Source organism: Pimephales promelas, chromosome 13 (assembly GCF_988280905.1).
Source record: "Pimephales promelas chromosome 13, fPimPro1.hap1.1, whole genome shotgun sequence".
NCBI lineage: Eukaryota > Metazoa > Chordata > Actinopteri > Cypriniformes > Leuciscidae > Pimephales > Pimephales promelas.
Window position 1 is genome coordinate 18,468,763 of NC_142781.1, and position 18,007 is coordinate 18,486,769.

The 18,007-nt window shown below is 37.9% G+C and overlaps 1 protein-coding gene across 1 annotated transcript in view; it reads left to right on the plus strand.

The window, feature by feature from the left end:
* Positions 1-17,221, plus strand: part of nudt14 (nudix (nucleoside diphosphate linked moiety X)-type motif 14) — a 33,054-nt gene extending 15,833 nt beyond the window's left edge. Inside the window, exons 3-5 of the mRNA XM_039693192.2 lie at positions 4,757-4,821; positions 7,520-7,817; positions 14,876-17,221. Coding sequence (XP_039549126.2) covers positions 4,757-4,821; positions 7,520-7,817; positions 14,876-15,125 — 613 coding nt within the window. The 3' untranslated portion in view covers positions 15,126-17,221. The remainder of the gene's footprint in view (positions 1-4,756; positions 4,822-7,519; positions 7,818-14,875) is intronic.
* Positions 17,222-18,007: the final 786 nt, after the last annotated feature.

Here is an 18,007-nt window from a genome sequence, read left to right on the forward strand (position 1 = left end):
CTGATCCTTGACCAGGCTTGAAGTGTTCAAGAGAGAGGCAGAAGCAGTTAAACTTCCATTCTGTTTTCCACACAACCCCTTCTCACTGACCCAAAGCAGTCTTTGGGTCATTACACACCTAAGAGCAGCCTCTTTGTACCTCTCCAGTTGTCAACTGCTGCCTTGAGATCATGGAGACCTTTCTTGCAGGGTTCATTAAAGCTATCGGTGAGGATTGAGAACCTCTGTGGACCGTGTTTTGATATTGCTCAACACTTTTATTTTTCCATGGAGCTGTCTGGATTTTGAATCATTCCTGGTGGAACAAAGTAGTTACAAACTCTGGCCAATAATATAGCGAGAGTTGCAGCATGATATTGTTTCGTCAGAAGGCATTTGTTCTTCATTGAGGAGCGTCTGGATAAAAATGGTCCTCAAAACCAAAGAGTTTCTGTGGGGTTATAACATCTCATCCAAAGCATTCATTCAGGCGTGTAGTTTGTCTAATATCTATAAATTCTAAATTCTGCAAGTTGAGATTTACAGCCAATCAGAACATGGAGCTATGTGGATCTGGATTTTGGACCAATCGTATTTCACTGTGGGTGGGGCAACCCAGCACAATTCGAGCAACAACGGGAAGAATAAAAACTCAAATTGACTTCAAAAAGATTGTCACTTTGTGTCAAACCTGTTTTGGACAAGATTGAGAGCTGAAGAACAAAAGACTCATTCACCACAGAAAATTATGAGGTTCTGTTGTAAATTCCTTGATTATGAGAAGGTGTTTCATATCGTAAAAGCCAAATAATTATTCGAATGTGAGTGTTTATGTGGTCTTATTTTGTACTCCATGTTACTAACATGCTCTACCATTCAAAAGTTTGGGATCAGTAAGAACATTTGAAGATATTAGTTATTCAGCAAGGATGCATTAAGTTGATCAAAAATGACAGTAAAGACTTTTATAATATTTCTGTTTTATAAACTTTCTATTCTTGTAGGAATCTTGAAAAAAAAATTCACAAAAAATAATAAGCAGCACAAATGTTTTTCAACACTGATGATAGTAAATATTTCTTGAGCACCAAATCAGAATATTACAATGATTTCTCAAGAATCATGTGACACTGAAGACTTGAGAAATGATGCTGAAATTCAGCCTTGCCCTCATTGGAATAAACTACATTTTAAATAAAAATGTTACTTTAAATTGTAAAATAATACTATAATATTGCTGTATTTTTGATTAAATAAATGCAGCCTTTGTGAGGATAAGAGACTTCTTTCAAAAAACAAAAAAAAATCATACCCTCCCCAAACTTTTGAACAGTTGTGTATGTGCACTTGTTAAAATATTTGGCATCACCATTTGACTGTGATGTTGTTTTGTTGCACTGTTTAGTGGATTGATGAATGATGCGATCTGCAGTTGAAAGGTAAAGCCATTAAGAGGAGCATCTGTTCAGGTCATTAGTGCCACTGCTACAGTCTCTTGTGATCTCTGCTGGTCTTGGAGAGTTGGTAGCCATGGTCCTTTGTGAGCATTTTCAGGGGCGTTGATGAGTGTGTATATTTATCTTTCATCTACAGTTTCTGATTTGCATCATTGTGTGATGTGAGTGATTAGTATAATGCTGCACCAGGCCTCTCCTTGTCTTCATGCTGCTCCTGTTGCATTGCATCCCGTAGCGAGAACCAAACAGCCCTAATGGACAGCAGGCTTAATGGCGTGTGACACGTCCTGCGTGACTTCGACAGTACTTTCATGGTGGAGAGGTGAAGCAGCGAGAAGCATGTCATTCAGACATGCCTCGGCTCGCTGGGGCACTGACCCGTCAGCCGCAGTTTTCAAGGGTTGACCCAGACTGCACTCTTCATTCCGTAGAGTCTGTACACCACAGCTCATCATCAGTGAAGAAAAAATTTAGGAGCCTAACTGACATCAGGTGTCTGCCTCAAAAGCTACTTCCTCCTGATGGAATAGATGAGAGTATAAAGGCAGGATGTGCTCTTAAAAGGTTAGTTCATCTGAAAATGAAAATTCTGTCATTAATTGCTCACCCTCATGTCGTTCCAAACCCGTAATAACTTTGTTCATCTTCGGGACACAAATGAATGAATGTCCTTCCATTGACAGCAACGTCATTGCAACTTTCAAGGCCCAGTAAAGATCCAGATTCCAGGTAGTAAAGACTATTTGTTAAAATAGTCTATGTGACTACAGTGGTTCAACCTTTTTGTGCGCAAAAAAAAACCCAAAGCTATAATATTGAAATATTCAACAATCTCTTCTGTTCCATGTCATTCTCCTAGGCTGTTGACGTAGTGTAAACAGTGCAGTGCTTCTGGGTTCTACGTCAGAATGTAGACTCACTATTGGCCGATGCTGGCATACACATACATGGATTATTAGGAACAGCTGTTCAATTTCTCATTAATGCAATTATCTAATCAACCAATCACATGGCAGTTGCTTCAATGCATTTAGGGGTGTGGTTCTGGTCAAGACAATCTCCTGAACTCCAAACTGAATGTCAGAATGGGAAAGAAAGGTGATTTAAGCAATTTTGAGCGTGGCATGGTTGTCTGGTTTGAGTATTTCACAATCTGCTCAGTTACTGGGATTTTCACGCACAATCGTTTCTAGGGTTTACAAAGATTGGCATGAAAAGGGAAAAACATCCAGTATGCGGCAGACCTGTTCAGTCCGTTTAAATGTCACGGACTACCTGAGCATTGTTTCTGAACATGTCCATCCCTTTATGGCCACCATGTACCCATCCTCTGATGGCATTTCAATTTGGTTTCTTGAACATGACAATGAGTTCACTGTACTAAAATGGCCTCCACAGTCACCAGATCTCAACCCAATAGAGCAACTTTGGGATGTGGTGGAATGGGAGCTTCGTGCTCCAGGACCCCTCTTAATCAGACCTCAAACCATCAAATGGTGTCTCCAGATGATAGCACTTGCTACCAGTAGTTTGTGTATAATATTAATTCAGGAACCTCGGTCGTTTCTCACCTGAACAAATAAATGTGCATTTTTTTATACATGCAAATAAAAAAAACAGGCTACTATCATAATCAGAATATTATTTTCATGTGATGGCCAATCATTGATAAATAGCCAAAATTAAAATTATATGCTCATTTGTCTAAATAAAAATAAAGCAGTAAAACTAAAATCAGTCATTTTAAATGCCACAGGTGAATTTAGGTTTCACAACTTTATAATGAACAGTATGAAAAATGTATATTTATCTTAAGAAATATTACAGTGTTTTATTTTTTTAACCAAAACAAGTTTCGTTCAAAAAAAAAAAAATAGATCATTTAATTTGGGTAATTGAACAGTGTGATGAACAGGGTGTCGTTAACTTTTTTTCTGCAAAGAGCCACCTCTCAATATTTCAAACACATTTTTCATATTGCTTCTCTAGCATAATTTTTGGTGTCAGTGAAGGGCGTCCACGCGGCTAACATGCTCTAAATAGTAACACATTATTAGAATAATTCTTTATTCTATATTAGAATGTTTTTACATACTTTAAGCAGCAAAGTTAATTAATCTAATATATATATATATATATATATATATATATATATATAAATGGTACTGCTATTGTGCCCTAGGTAAGGTTCAGGAGTGTTTGTGTGTGTCTGTGAGCTTGCATTCAGGCTGTGTGGGTAATATCTGGCAAGCATTCACCATGGGAAAGACAGGGCAGGGCAGGGCAGGGCTTCCTGCCTCTACGGACATATCCGCTTTCTCTACTCAGAGCCGTCTCGCTCTCCTTTACCATCAAAACAATCACGTTAATACAACATATTATTATAGCTGATAAGGAGCTGATCTGTGAAAATTGGCAAATCTTGCTCTCTAATAGTGTGGTCACATTTATCGTTTTTTGATGAATTTCTCAGTCTTTTCATTAGGAATCCAAGTGTTTCTAAATTACGCATAAATGTGAAAAAGTTGGCCATACATTTGCAGCATTGACAAAACAAAACTTAAAATAAAAGTTAAATTGATAGTCAATACAGTTGATACAGTAATGGTTTGTCTAGTCCAGCTCAGGGTTTGCCAGCATGGTATTTGTGAAGTTGGGCTAACAGATGTAGATAAAATGATCCATGTATACACGTGAATGCTCTCAATGTTCTGTGCATGGTCCAAAAGACACATAAATTGTGTTTAATAATTCAATATTTGATTATGCAGCAGGCAGATGTTTTTTTGTCAGGGATGTGTTGTCCTGTTTGGAGAGATGGGGAAGGATGCTTCTTGTATAAGTATGTAAGTGCTGTACAGAGACACTCTGTCCTCTGACCTCCTGCCACGCTGAGCTATTAGCTAGTCTATTGAGGCCTGGCTATCCCAGTGTGCTTCAGTGGATAAATCTTATTATACAGAGATCCTTAAGATGCAGGGATTTATTCTCCTCTTCTCAGGGCATTATGTTCAGTCTCAAACCGAGATAAAGTGAAAAGCCAAGACCACATCCAAGGTGTTAATCCTGGGTGATTTGTTGGGGCTTGATGGAGCAAGGGTGTCCATGTGCCTCTCTCTTTAACAGACATGCTCATGTTCCCTACTCTAAGCCTACCCAAGTTTTTTGGATCAGTGGTGTTTGTTGTTGATTTTGCAGGACTGGATGCTTTAACGAGAAGGGAAGATATCCATTGTTGAGTAATGCTTCATGCGGAACCACTTGTCCAAGTGACAACTTGGCTTCTAAATTCAATCCTCTTTCTTTTCTTTCCTCTCCAGTGTCTCTGTGCTGATTTTCAACACCACCTCACACTGTTTTATCCTGGTCAAGCAGTTCCGCCCAGGTAACGCCCTGCAGTTTACCATGCTTGAATCTTTCATTTTGACTGATTTTAGATCTTGTTTTCTTCACACCAATTTAACGAATGTGTGATTTTTCTACGCCCATGAGATCTTTGGAATGCTGTAAGGTATTTTTCAGTTACTGTAGATATCAGGGTTGTGCGAAATTCTGAAATGCCTCCCTTTCAGAATCCTTAAAGGGATTCTGATCCTGGAACAACATTCCACAGATTTGAAGGACAGATTTTTAGGCTTATGAGAAGGGTCAGGTGCTTCTACATCAGTGTTATTCACCTATCATTTGCCTCTGATTTTATGTGTAAGGTTAGGTTTACCTTTATCACAATTTCATAATTAAAGTACACATTGCATTGTCTTTGAATTTCAGTTCATTTTTATTGAATTCTAATTGCAAAGCTGCATCCATTTTGTTCATTTCAAATGCAAGAATTGATTTGTAATTTGAAAATCATTCTCAGTTCAATTCTTAATGTTGCTCAACCCTGTTAGATATATTCTTGGAGCCCCCCAAAAACATAGAATTTGAGTAAAGCATCTGTGTGAGGCTTGTCATACCTAAACTAATGTTTCTTGTTGTTTTGCATCTATCTGAGGTAAGGTCCCCCTCATCCTACACAACCTTGGTGCCTGTGTGGGCCAGATACATTCAAAACTTCCCTAAAACCAATTCTTTAATGATAAACTTGGATTTTGTAGCATGATTTCACAGCAGAACAAGACCTCAACATACTGCATGCAAATGGTCTCACACATAGGCCTACTTAATTTAGACTGTATCTCATTACCTCACAACTGGGTGTTGTACTACACCCAGATCCCTCTGTTATCTCTACCTGAAAGAGACGACAAAATGTTTTGTTCTGTTACAGATTTTTAAAGTAAAAAAAAACAAAAAAAACATCTGATATGCAAAGGATATCAGGTTCCATTTTATAACTGCTGTTAGAGAGAAATGTTTGCTTGAAAATAACAAATGATAGACTAGGAAAAAATAAGCTTTATTTCTTCAAAGACAGTTTAAAACATTCCCACATTATTCCATCAGGCAATTCTTCTGAAATGTGTAGCACACAAAGGAATAAGCCACATATTAGCCTATTGCAGTGTTCTCATAATGGGACATTTTTCATGTCGACGGTGGTCGTGCAAACAGAGCATTTTTCAGTGCTCTCTCTGAAGCGTTGGCCCTGCGCTACACTGTTACACTATTGTTCTGTACATGCTCGCCAGGGACGGCGCCCTGCTTCTCAGAATGGAAGGAAAGCCTTGCATTGAAAGAGAGACGTCTTTCTACAGTTTTTTTCTTTTCTGTAGTCTTCAAACAATGCTTCAAATGAAAAGGCAGGCCTTGTGCAGGGAAACATAAGAACAAGTCTTCTCAAGGATGGCTGTTCTTGAATTGAGCTCTCAGTCAGTCCCATATGTACAGTACATTCGTCTGAAGGGCGTAGTTGTAGTTAAAGATCTGGGTAAAGATATCGGTAAGGTTATAGGTTCAATCCCATGTGTGGTGAACCATGAGTTGGGCACAGTTCTTAAGGAAAACTAAAAGCATGTAAAAAGTTCATTACTTGAAATAAGACAAACATTAACTGAAATTAAATATAAAAAACTTAAGCTTAGTTGCAAATACAACTTCTCATTTTGTGTAGTTTGTTGAACAAACTAAATACTTAAGCTTAATAAAAACTATATAGACATTTAAAAAAAGGATAAAATTTACAAGAAGCACAACAAAATTGCTATTTTTTACCTTTTTACAAAAATTAAGTTAAATATATATTAAAAAAACTTAAAATATGATAGTAGTTTATCATTGATACTAAAATAACTGGTTGGGCAAACATTTCTATTATTACTTGGTCAATAAGTCTGTTAAAATATCATATGATTTCTATTTTTTTATTATAAATTAAGTTTGTTGTCTGGGGACACGTTTATAAGACAATGACATAATAAAAGCAGAAACGTTTTCCTTTGTTTTTGTTTTTTTGTTTTTTTGTATACAGACGACAATGTTGTCAAAATGATTCCCGTTCACATGGATCCTCAAAAACGATTAAAAACGCTGTATTTATGCCAGGCCAGTAGTTGGCGATGTCACTTTGCCTATAGACTTAACGTAAATATGCATGTGCATGACGTCACCATTTCCAAAAGTTCATGTTTTAAACCAGTTTTCAAAATTTTGCATTTTCAGTCCCCCAAAACACCATTGGCGTGTAAATGAACGGCCAAAACTCATAAAAAAGTTTTTGACTCGCCAAATAACACAGATTTAAATAAATAATTCTGGATATTTGTAAAAAAAAAAAAAAACAAAAAAAAAACAGGATATTTTGAAACATTTTTTAAAATAATGATTACATGCATTTATGATTTTAGTATATTATGTTATTATTATAAGATGACAGTAACACCAAAAAAACATTCTTAGTCATCAAATTTTAACATGTCTTAAAGTTTTCAAAACCGAATGAAACCAATGTGAATACAATGTTGATACTGAACTTTTTTTTCTTAAGATTCTTGTTCTCACACACGTGCCTACATGATCTAAATCACTATATATGGGACCTCATCAATCAAAGTGGTTGTGTGTACTCAGATGTTTCCTCAACTATCGTTGTGTTTAAAAGCACTCTTGAACGATGAGTGACACGTCTTGCTTCTTCCCAGCTGTATACATGAGTGAATGGGAGCGGAGCAAACCTAAGCCCCTGCAGCCTGCGGAGGAAGAGTCAGCGGAACCCGCACCAACAGAAGCTAAAGTCCCGGAAGAGAACCAAGCAGGCGACTCGAGCGAAGAGTCATCAAGCCATCAACCTCCAGCTTCGGCTGGTGTGACCTACGAGCTTTGCGCAGGCTTGGTGGACAAACCCAACCTTTCTCTAGAGGAGATTGCCAGGCAGGAAGTGCTGGAAGAGTGCGGATATGATGTGCCAGTCATTAAACTGAGAAAGATCACATCATACAGGTGAGAACCCATCTAAAATAAGTAACACTTCTGAAAGTCGGGCTAATTCATTGGCGTAATTCACACGTGAAGTTAGTGAGCGATCACTCCAAAGCATTTACTAGTAGGCCCATGTGATGCAGATCAAACTCTATTAGCAGCTACATTGTGATGAGAAATGTCATCACATTAAATTTCAATAGGTTTATGGTTAAAAGGTGATTTCTTGTCAATGGTGTCAGATGTAAAGTATTTTGGTGATGTCAATGAGTTTAAATACTGAGATGATTGATAGATTGTATTGTCTATTTTTGTCATACGTGTTGTCTTGTTTTTCTGTTGGAGCACCTTAATTTCCCCTCTGGAATTAATAAAGGAAGTCTAAGTCTAAAGTATTTTGGTGATGTCAATGAGTTTAAAATACTTAAAGCTGCTGCTTGAGCTAATAATGGATGTGGGAAAGTAAATCTGGAAATTTAGCAGCTTTCAGGTGTGAAAGTGGTTAAAAATAACACAAGCAGTCGTAAGTGATAATACTGATAATGAAACAAGTCGTGAGGTTTATTCAGGCTTTTTTACTTTCTTTATTAGATGTCTCTCTGGAATACTTCTGATCGGTCAGTCGCAGCATTCTGCAGTCAGCCTGATGACCCTATCGAGGTTTATTTGTCATATATGACCCTATTGAGATTATTTGTCATATATTATAATCATCCCGAACCGTCACAGTGCGGAGATCACAGTGTGCATACAGTCTGACGACGAATACAGTGAGTCACAGGCGATCCACACTATTAGCCTCTATGCAGAATATCAACATACATTTTTCGTATGCGCTCTACCAATATGACATCATGATTTTTGCGTAAACATACACGCCACTTGACTCGAAAGTGGCGTGTTATCTCTAAGCATTTAGAGATGTCCGCGTGTATCCACGTGTATGCGTGTCTGTCTACGCCATTAACGTCCGAGTGATTCCGGGTGTCTGTACACGCCATCAAATGTCCGCGCGAAACTAAGCAAAATGTAGATCTACATCTGGGGAGTGATATTTTTTTCCCCTAGGATGGTAAGGGAACAGTCATAAATGCCATTAACCCCAGTGACGGTTAGGTTTAGGGACGGGGTTGAGGTAAGTCATATATTTATATATACAGTAATAATAACGTTAAGTCAACGGCGTTCATAAACGCGCTGAAAAGCGATTATGCGTCTTGATAGCACGGCAAAAATGGAAATACGAATTGCCGTGTCATACACACGCTACTTCATGAGATCAGTCTGGCTCTACTAACATAACAGAAAGGAAACTAGGACAGCAAAAAGCGGCATCTTGTTTCTTTTCTTTATTTTACAAAAGCACAATGTTTTGTTTTTATTGTGAGTGTACACAAATATACTGTAAACAGACCCTTTACAGTTACTCTTATCTGTATGACCATAGATGGAGTATTTTAAGTTGTTTCCACTGCTATAACGAGGGGGTTAGTAGGCAGTCGACATAATCTAGATGTACCAATCACCGGATCTAGGCAAAAAAAGACTACAGGAGTGCAAAAACTAATCTCTGCACAAGTTATATTTTGTACTTTCATAACACAATAGATGCGTATGCAAGAGTGCATTCTGTTTACTGTTTAATACACTAAAGCAGTCTGTTCTGTATCAACTACCCTCAGGGACTAAATGCCACAAAGTGGAGCAAACTGTAATTTGCACTACGATCGGTTCAAAATAAATAAAACGAAACCTAGCATTGGAGATATGTTGCTTTTTCCTGACGTACCAAACTCGTATCGAACCGTGACCCCAAAACAGAGGTACGTATTGAACTGTGACATCTGTGTACGATACACCCCATCTATATACTGCATGTATATGTATATACTACTTTAATACTATTACTATCAGTAAGATTTATTTTAAAAGACATTTATAATTTTACAGAAGATTTTGGTTTCAAATGAATGCAGTTGTTTTGAACGCCCTATTCTCAACATATCAGAATGATAGGATCATGAGACACTAAAGACTGAAGTAATGGCTACTGAATATTTAGGTTTGCCATCACAGGAATAAATTACATTTTAAAATGTATTAAAAAAGAAAAGAAAATACACCTGTTACTAAGATCGGTCGATTAGATCACAAATAGACGAAGCAGACACATACGTTTACACTTTTTTTGTCTCTTTTGTCCACTTAGTTTCAACCACTTCTATCCTGATATCTTCAAGGGGACTATGGGTGGGTAAATGTATTATTTTGGTTTTTTTTTCTTTTTTTTTTTCGATCTAATGGACAAAATAAGCCCACACAATTTTACATATGAAAATGCCCGGAGACGATGGGGAAAAAATACAGGGATCAGCAGCTTTCGTTTAATCGTTTTTCCTCTGACAGGAAAGACCTTCTTCGCAAGACCTCTTTGAACGCTGTGAGTGTGTGTTAGAAATCAGGAATGGTGAGAGAACATTGAGCTTGATATGTTTTTGACTTCAAACCAAACTTGGGTCTTCTGCAAACAAAGTTTAAATCATGTCTGGCTAGCGCGCTTTCCATAATGTTTAGGCATCAGGTCAGTAGTCGGAGAGTAGGCTCTTTTGTTGCTATTCGAATGCATTTAAGTGTTTACACTACGAAAGCAATCAGGTTGAAATGCGTTTTCGTCGATCTCGGGAAGTGGTCGAAAGTATAAAAATTCAAAAGCTTATACCCCGTTTACACCTTTATTTAGCATTGTCCACTCGTAATCCAATCAACCAAAACGCATCTTAATACCAGGTGTAAACAGGGCCTGTGAGCATAAGAGACTTCATTCAGAAACACAAAAAAAACCTTACTGACCCCAAACTTTTGAATGGTTGTTTATAGAGAGTGTGTGAGAGAGGAATGTATAAATGTCTACTAATATGCACTTTGGCATGACTGACTTACATGTTTATCTTGTTTCCCAATTTAATATTTAACCTTCATCTTGAACATTGGCGGGTAAACCCCCAGAGGAAAGAACCTCAGATAAAGTATTCAGGGGTTAATTGTGTCACAATCTCATCTGTTAAGAAAGATGAAACAGTGCTGCATTATGCTCTTATCAGTCTTCATTGAGGCGACTGTCGTAAACCCCGGCCGCCTCGCACCTGCCAGAGTCACACCACCTGTGTGTGTGAGCCTGCAACATCTGCATGTTGCTGTTTGTGACCTGTGCCACAGCCATCTCTGATTTGCTAAAATACCACATGGAGTCACAAAGCCTCCTCCTCTCAAATGAACACACAGACACAGTTTAGACGCACCTGCTGACTGCACTGCACCATCATAAACATCTGCTGTACCTGCTGTTTTTTTGGACATATTTGGGGACATGAAGGAATGCAGAGAGTGGATGACCAACTTCTGATTGTGTATCTCAGTGAAAATTGTTACACAATGAAATGTTACACTTTATTCCTTTTCCACATAATTAGAAACCAAAGTGAACAAGAAATGTTGTGGGAAAGTTATGCATTGTCCATATATGCATTTACATTAACTTCTAGATCACGGCACTGACCAGAGATTGTGTACAATCAGTTTATTTTTTTTTTTAAACTGACATTTGTTTATCATTAAAATACAATTCTTAACCTCATTGCCACTTTCTATCCTGATATTTATATATATATACCCTGACTGGATAAAATGTGTCTCTTAGTACCTTTCTAGGTACAAACTGACAGGCCTCTTAGATCATCAAACCAGTGGCTGACTTGAGACTAAATCATGTCCTAAATTTAATAGTAGTCTTAGCTCGTTGTTCTAATATTACTGCACATAGATCAATATTTATCCTTATTTGCATATATTTAAATATACGCTACCATTTGGGGTCTATAAGTTTTTTTAAGTCTCTTATGCTCACCAAGACTGCATTTATTTGAAAACTAAAAACTGATGTTGTGATATGCCATTGCAATTTACATTTACATTTAGTCATTTAGCAGATGATTTTATCCAAAGCGACTTACATCTGACATACAAATTGACTTGCATGAATTTAAAATAACCATTTTCTTTTGTTAAAGTTTTTTTTTTAATGTCGTTTATTACTGTGATAGCAAAGCTGAATTTTCAGCATCATTCCTCCAGTCTTCAGTGTCACATGATCCTTCAGAAATCATTCTAATATGCTGGGCTGATTTCACACATTTCTTATTATTGTCAATGTTCAAAACAGTTGTGCTGCACTATGTTTTTGTGGAAATTGATACTTTTTTCCGGGATTCTCTGATGAATAGAAAGTTCAAAACAACAGTGTTTATTTGAATGAATGGCAGTCTAAATGTGACTTGACTTAAAGGGTTAGTTCACCCAAAAAATTTTTCATCTTTGGAACACAAATGAAGATATTTTTGATTAAATCTAAGAGCTGGATCACTCCTCCATGGGCTTCTTAAGGGATCTAAACTGTCCGGCCCAGAAAAGTTATTAAAGACATTGTTAAAATAGTCAGAGTGATCACAGTGGCTCAATCTTAAGTTTATCAAACGACGAGTATACTTTTTGTGCGTAAAAAACAAACACAAATAACAACTTTATTCAACTATTCATTTCCTTCTCTGTTGGCCTCGACATTGCACGCAAAGCTGGATAAAGTTGTTATTTTTGTTTGTTTTTTGCACACAAAAAGTATTCTTGTCGTTTGATGAACTTAAGATTGAGCCACTGTAGTCACTTGGACTATTTTAAAGATGTCTTTAATAACTTTTGGGCTGGCCAGTTTAGATCCCTTAAGAAGACTATGGAGGAGTGATCCAGCTCTCTGATTTAATCCAGCTCCAGTGATCCAGCTCTCAGATTTCAGATTCAAAAATATCTTAAAGGTTGTCTGAGCGATCCTGGGTGTGGTGTTGATGTTCGGAATATTTTCAAACAAATCGGAGGCTAGCTAGACCCTCCCTCCTCCGCATCTCATCTCCTCCCCCTCCCTTCCGTCCTTCCTGAAATAATTGTGAAAGTGCATAGTTCTAGCTAATTATATCCTTGTGTGGGTTTGGCGAACATAAGCGTCAATTTAGAAGAAAAAAAAACAATTTAACGTTACCCACCTGTCCAGCAAAAACAGAGCAACCTGAATGTCGGACTGGAAGCCCTTCTGCCGCCAGAGTTCTCGCCATCGTTCAAAAGCTTTGCTACCGATGTAAATTCGGTACTTCGCACGTTCTTTATCCGACTCCTTCTTCTTTTTAATTTGTTCCTCTGAACGACGTCTCTTTGGTCGTGTTTCGGCCATTTTTCAAACTTCCCTCTATGCTTCTCTCTCCTTCACACACACACCCCCTTCATGTGCACGCGCACTAACCCCCCAGACCCACCCTCAAATACTTCTTGCCAGTGATTGGCTGGAACACTGTTTGTTAGGTTTCGTGGTCCGGGTGAGACATGATTGTTTTTGTTGCCGTTTGTGGAGCCTGTGGTGTCTACAGAGACCGCATTTTTTTACAGTGTGTTTAGGGGACAGGCAGCCAGCCGATAGTGAGGAGACGTTTGATGTATATGACAAAAAATGTTTTGGCTCCACATCGCTTAGAGAACCTTCAATTTGTGTTCTGGAGATGAACGAAAATGATGTCTTCTGGGCCCATAAGTGTGCCATGCAGGATGGCTTCAGAATAGTTAATTTGTCACATCTCGTCTCCATTCTTTAAGGAGTGGATGTCAACATTTTTTATTGGTAACAGGCAAAGTGTTTTGGAGATTCTCATGAAATTCATTCTTTCTGATGTAGAGTTATGTTTTGCAACGCACTCATTGTGGTTAGTTTAAACTCATCCTAGAAAGTGATTGCTGGGGCTTGTTCCATTTTTACCTCCTCTGGCCATCATCCATCAGATTGATGGTATGCAGGCATCACGGCCTTGTAATTTTCTTCCATATTTCATAAGCTGGAAGCTTCACATCTCTGTAATGCTGTCATGGTGTTAGGGAAATCTCCATGGTGACGTCTCCATGACAGAGTCTCAGGTGAGGTTACTCCTCAGCCACAGTGGCGCTTACCTGATAGCTGCCTATTAAGGTATTGAGAGGTCTTTCGCAGTAGACCCCCATTTGCCCATGACTAGTCCTCATTGTACAAAAGCAATTTTCACAAGAGCTGCTTGAATGGTGGATGTCTCCTCATCTATACATAAAATCGTATGTAATTAAGTTTTTCTCATTAAGTTCACTTGCCTGGCATTGTTTCAAATTGTTTTCAAGGTAGTAATAAGCATTCAGGTATCTGAATGTGGAAAGACCATTTATTAAGCCGTTGCCAAGATTACATTTCAATATCATCTCATTCTCAAATCAGGAGTTAAATGTGACGACATGCATCGTTGGTCTGGTTTTACACTTAACTTGATTGTATCGAACCCTGGTTCGTTTGCGTGCATCTTACGTCATCGCAAAGGTGCACGGCGCATGATAGAAAGCAGAACGTGGGTAAATATTGTGGGGTTTTTTTTAATTAATTTGCTGCTATTATGCACAGTTGAGTGAACAAACACAAGGTGGACTTCTGCTGCTTGCGAACGGACTCTTTTGAGGAGACAGTGGATTTCCAAATGTGTTGCTCTGATTCCACCAAGGTAAATCATCAACACTATCATCCCTAAACTCTTGCAGGACAGTGACCCTCCAGGACCGACTTTGGACACCCCTGGCTTAAAGGGATAGTTCACCCGAAAATGAAAATCCTGTCATCATTTACTCACCCCTTTCTTCACAAAAGAAGATATTTTGAAGAATGCAGGAAAACCAAACAGTTGATGGGCTCCACTGACTTCCATAGTATTTCTTTCCCCCAGACTATGGAAGGCAATGGGGTCCATCAACTACTTTTGATTCTTTAAAATATCTTCTTTTGTGTTCAGCAGAAGAAATTCATACAGGCTTGGAACAACTTGAGGGTGTGTAAACGAAAACAGGATTTCAATTTTTTGGTGAACTATACCTTTAAAACAGGCGTTCGTAGTTTAAAGCAGCAGTGCCTTGTGAAGGAAAAGTGTGTTCTCGGATTGCTCTTTTTGAGTCCCTTGTGCTTTCCTCCCCCACAGGTCAGGAGTCGGAGTGACTGGATCGAAGCAGACTATGTTCTACGCAGAGGTGTCCGATGAGAATTGCGTCGGAGAGGGAGGAGGTAAACCCCAAGAGGGCGAATTGATCGAGGTGGTCAAAGTGCCCCTGCACGAAGCCATGACCTTCGCCTTTGACGAGAGCATCCCGAAAACAATGGGTGTCATTTTCAGCTTCATCTGGTTCCACAGCAACATGTCGCCGAAGTATAAGATCTCCACCAATGTGTAACGTAACAGTTCCAAGCCATCCTCTGAAATACAAGTCATTACATACATTTTTTATACATAGTAATCAAAATGGTCACTAACTGTTAATTTTTTTTCGGGGTATTTCTTACACTTTTATCTGTTCGTTGTGGTTCTAGCTATTGTCTTATTTCAAACTGACACAGCGCTTTTGTGCTATCAGCTTTCAACGGGAGCTGACACATCCCAATCGGTTAACCATAGAACTGAAGAGGTTCATTGAGAGTTTGTTTTGTGTAACCGAATGCTTTATTTTAAACATGTCAGGAATTTCAGCCAGCCATTTGAAATCACACCACAGCCCTTAAAGACTTTGTAATGGGGATCTTTTCCACTCTTATTAGAGAGGGACAAATCTGAAAGACTGTGTTGATACCATCAGAGAGAGAACATCAGACCTGGATCATTCGCAATTGAAGCTGTACGTTGTGGTCAGAAAGGGACAGTATATAGCCATATTCAGCCAATTTTGCTGTTTAGAAAAACAACAGTCATTTTTGAAATAAATAAGCAAGTAAATAATGACAATAAATAATCTGAATTATATGTAAACAACACAGGCAGCTACCCAAATGAGCCACTTCTAGAAAACAATCATTGACAGAAAAACAATTACGCTCTTGCATATATCTCAGGTCCAAAGCTGACTTAGGGAAATTCAGGGTTAGTGACAATGCTGAAAAATACTGAAGTGTTTTTTTTTATTGCCGCTTAACATTAAGTTGATATTCTAAGTGTGTTTTTGCACAGAATTTATGAAAGATCTACTACAAAAACCTAAAGTATGAGCACAGTGCTAGTACTACAGGTTTAAAGCTGCTTTGCCATAATCATAATCTTAACTGAAACAGTGTTCTGACTCCTTTCAGAACTTATGGAATAGAATATATTAGGGGTGCATGAGCTTGCCTGCTGAAAAAGTAGAAATTATTTTCAAACAAAGTCACAGGAACAAAAAGTATTGGCTTTCTAAAGTCCATGGGTTACTATACTTGAAAATCATTTGTATTACTGTTGCGGTTTACTGTATGAATATATAGGGCGATTACTATAAATGCTTGAATATAATCAATATACCCTCAGTATTCTCCATGATACCTCCAAGATTTGAGAGGCTGCTTGTAACTTCACTTACAAATGTTTTAAGGTGAGCTGAATCAGATTCTTGCTCTTAATTCAGTTCAAATTCTCTTAAGCACAAAGCATTCACTAGTTTCATCGATCGATCGATCAATCAATCGTTTTTCCTATATCTTGTTGGCTTAATTATTTTGTGAGGGATATTGAAGTGCACAAACATTTGTTAATGCTTTCTTTGTTCTTGTCTTGACAACTATCACCTCCATTTTAAATAAATTCAGTATTATCAGCTGATTGGATCTTATTGTAAAGCATTTCCTCTGTCCTATCACTATATTTGGTCTATATTCTGTTGTGATTGAGTGTTATAACTTTATCAGTACATATGGTCAATGTGCTAATACACAAGTTACCATGTTCATATAATCAGTCAAAAAGAGTGTTGTGGGAAGGACAAACAGGATTGATTTGGTCCACAAGGACAGTGTTTTTAACTTTAAGCGCTCCTTTTAAAGTATGCAAATGAGACATTTAAGAATTATGCATTTGTTTTGGGAGCGTTATTTCTCATCACAATGCCTCAGATATCATCCCCTCATTTTCTTAATCTCTTCTTATAAAATAAACTCTACATTTGTGTTTTGTGCGTTTATCTCAGGATAGGGCTTTTTTTTCTTTTAAAAATGAATAAGTTGTTGATTTATTGTCATGTGCCACTATTACTAACGCTTGATTTTTCCGACTATCTCAAGAGAGGTGCTCTTATGTCTTTATATATCTTTTTTTTTTTTGATCTCGCAAAAGTTGTTTACTGATTGTTTTTATGAATGGCACCTCGAACGAATATATATATATATATATATACACGTAACTTTTGACATTTGAAAAATATATATATATATATATATATATATATTTCAAAAAATGAAATATTGCATGTGCACTCTGTATTACATTGATCTGCATTCAGTTTAAATGAATAAAAAGGTTCCTGCCTTAGGTCATGGAGTCTCTACTTTCATCTATCAATGGAAGTCCAGATTTTTCCAAAATCAACCTCAATCAGCCGTAAACTGTTTAATGACTGATAAATAATACATTTTAACAGTGATCCACTTGCATTAGCACATCTTTTGGTTACAATCTGGCTTTCATGTGTCAAACGACGTTGATGTTTTCATTCAAGCTGAGGGACAATTTGTCATGTGCTTCTCATCCAGAGCTCTCTAGGGGTCAGAGCGCTCTTCGTTATGTAGAGATTTGTGAGGAGTTGAGTTGTCAAGGTAATGTTTGTTTTCGTCTCTGCTCTTTTTAGGCACATTGGTAATCATTACACAGCCTTACTGACGGATGTCCGGGGCGAGGGATCGTGGAGGAGGGACAGGTGGGTGGGTGAGGGGGTCACAAATAATAGCATTAAGTAACTTAGTGCAACTACCACGACTTTGCTATGGCAACCGCACGCCTCACAACAAGACACACAATGAGTGTGATCTGTGAGGCAGGGGAGAGGAGAAGACATGGCAAGGCCACTTAAGCGTGTTTTCTATGCTTCTTGATTTACTGATGGCTTTGTTCAGATGACCCACAAAGGGCTTGTGCACTGTACGCAGACTGAATGTATTATCAATGCAAAACAATTGCTCATTTGTCCGCTGTACTAAACCTTTTTTGGCTTTTCTTGTTGTGCATTTAATGAAACGTGATAATTATATCATGGCTTTTTCCTTAGTTTTATTTCAGGTGCAGTCAGTTTTTTTTTTTTTTTTATCATTAACCCTGTAA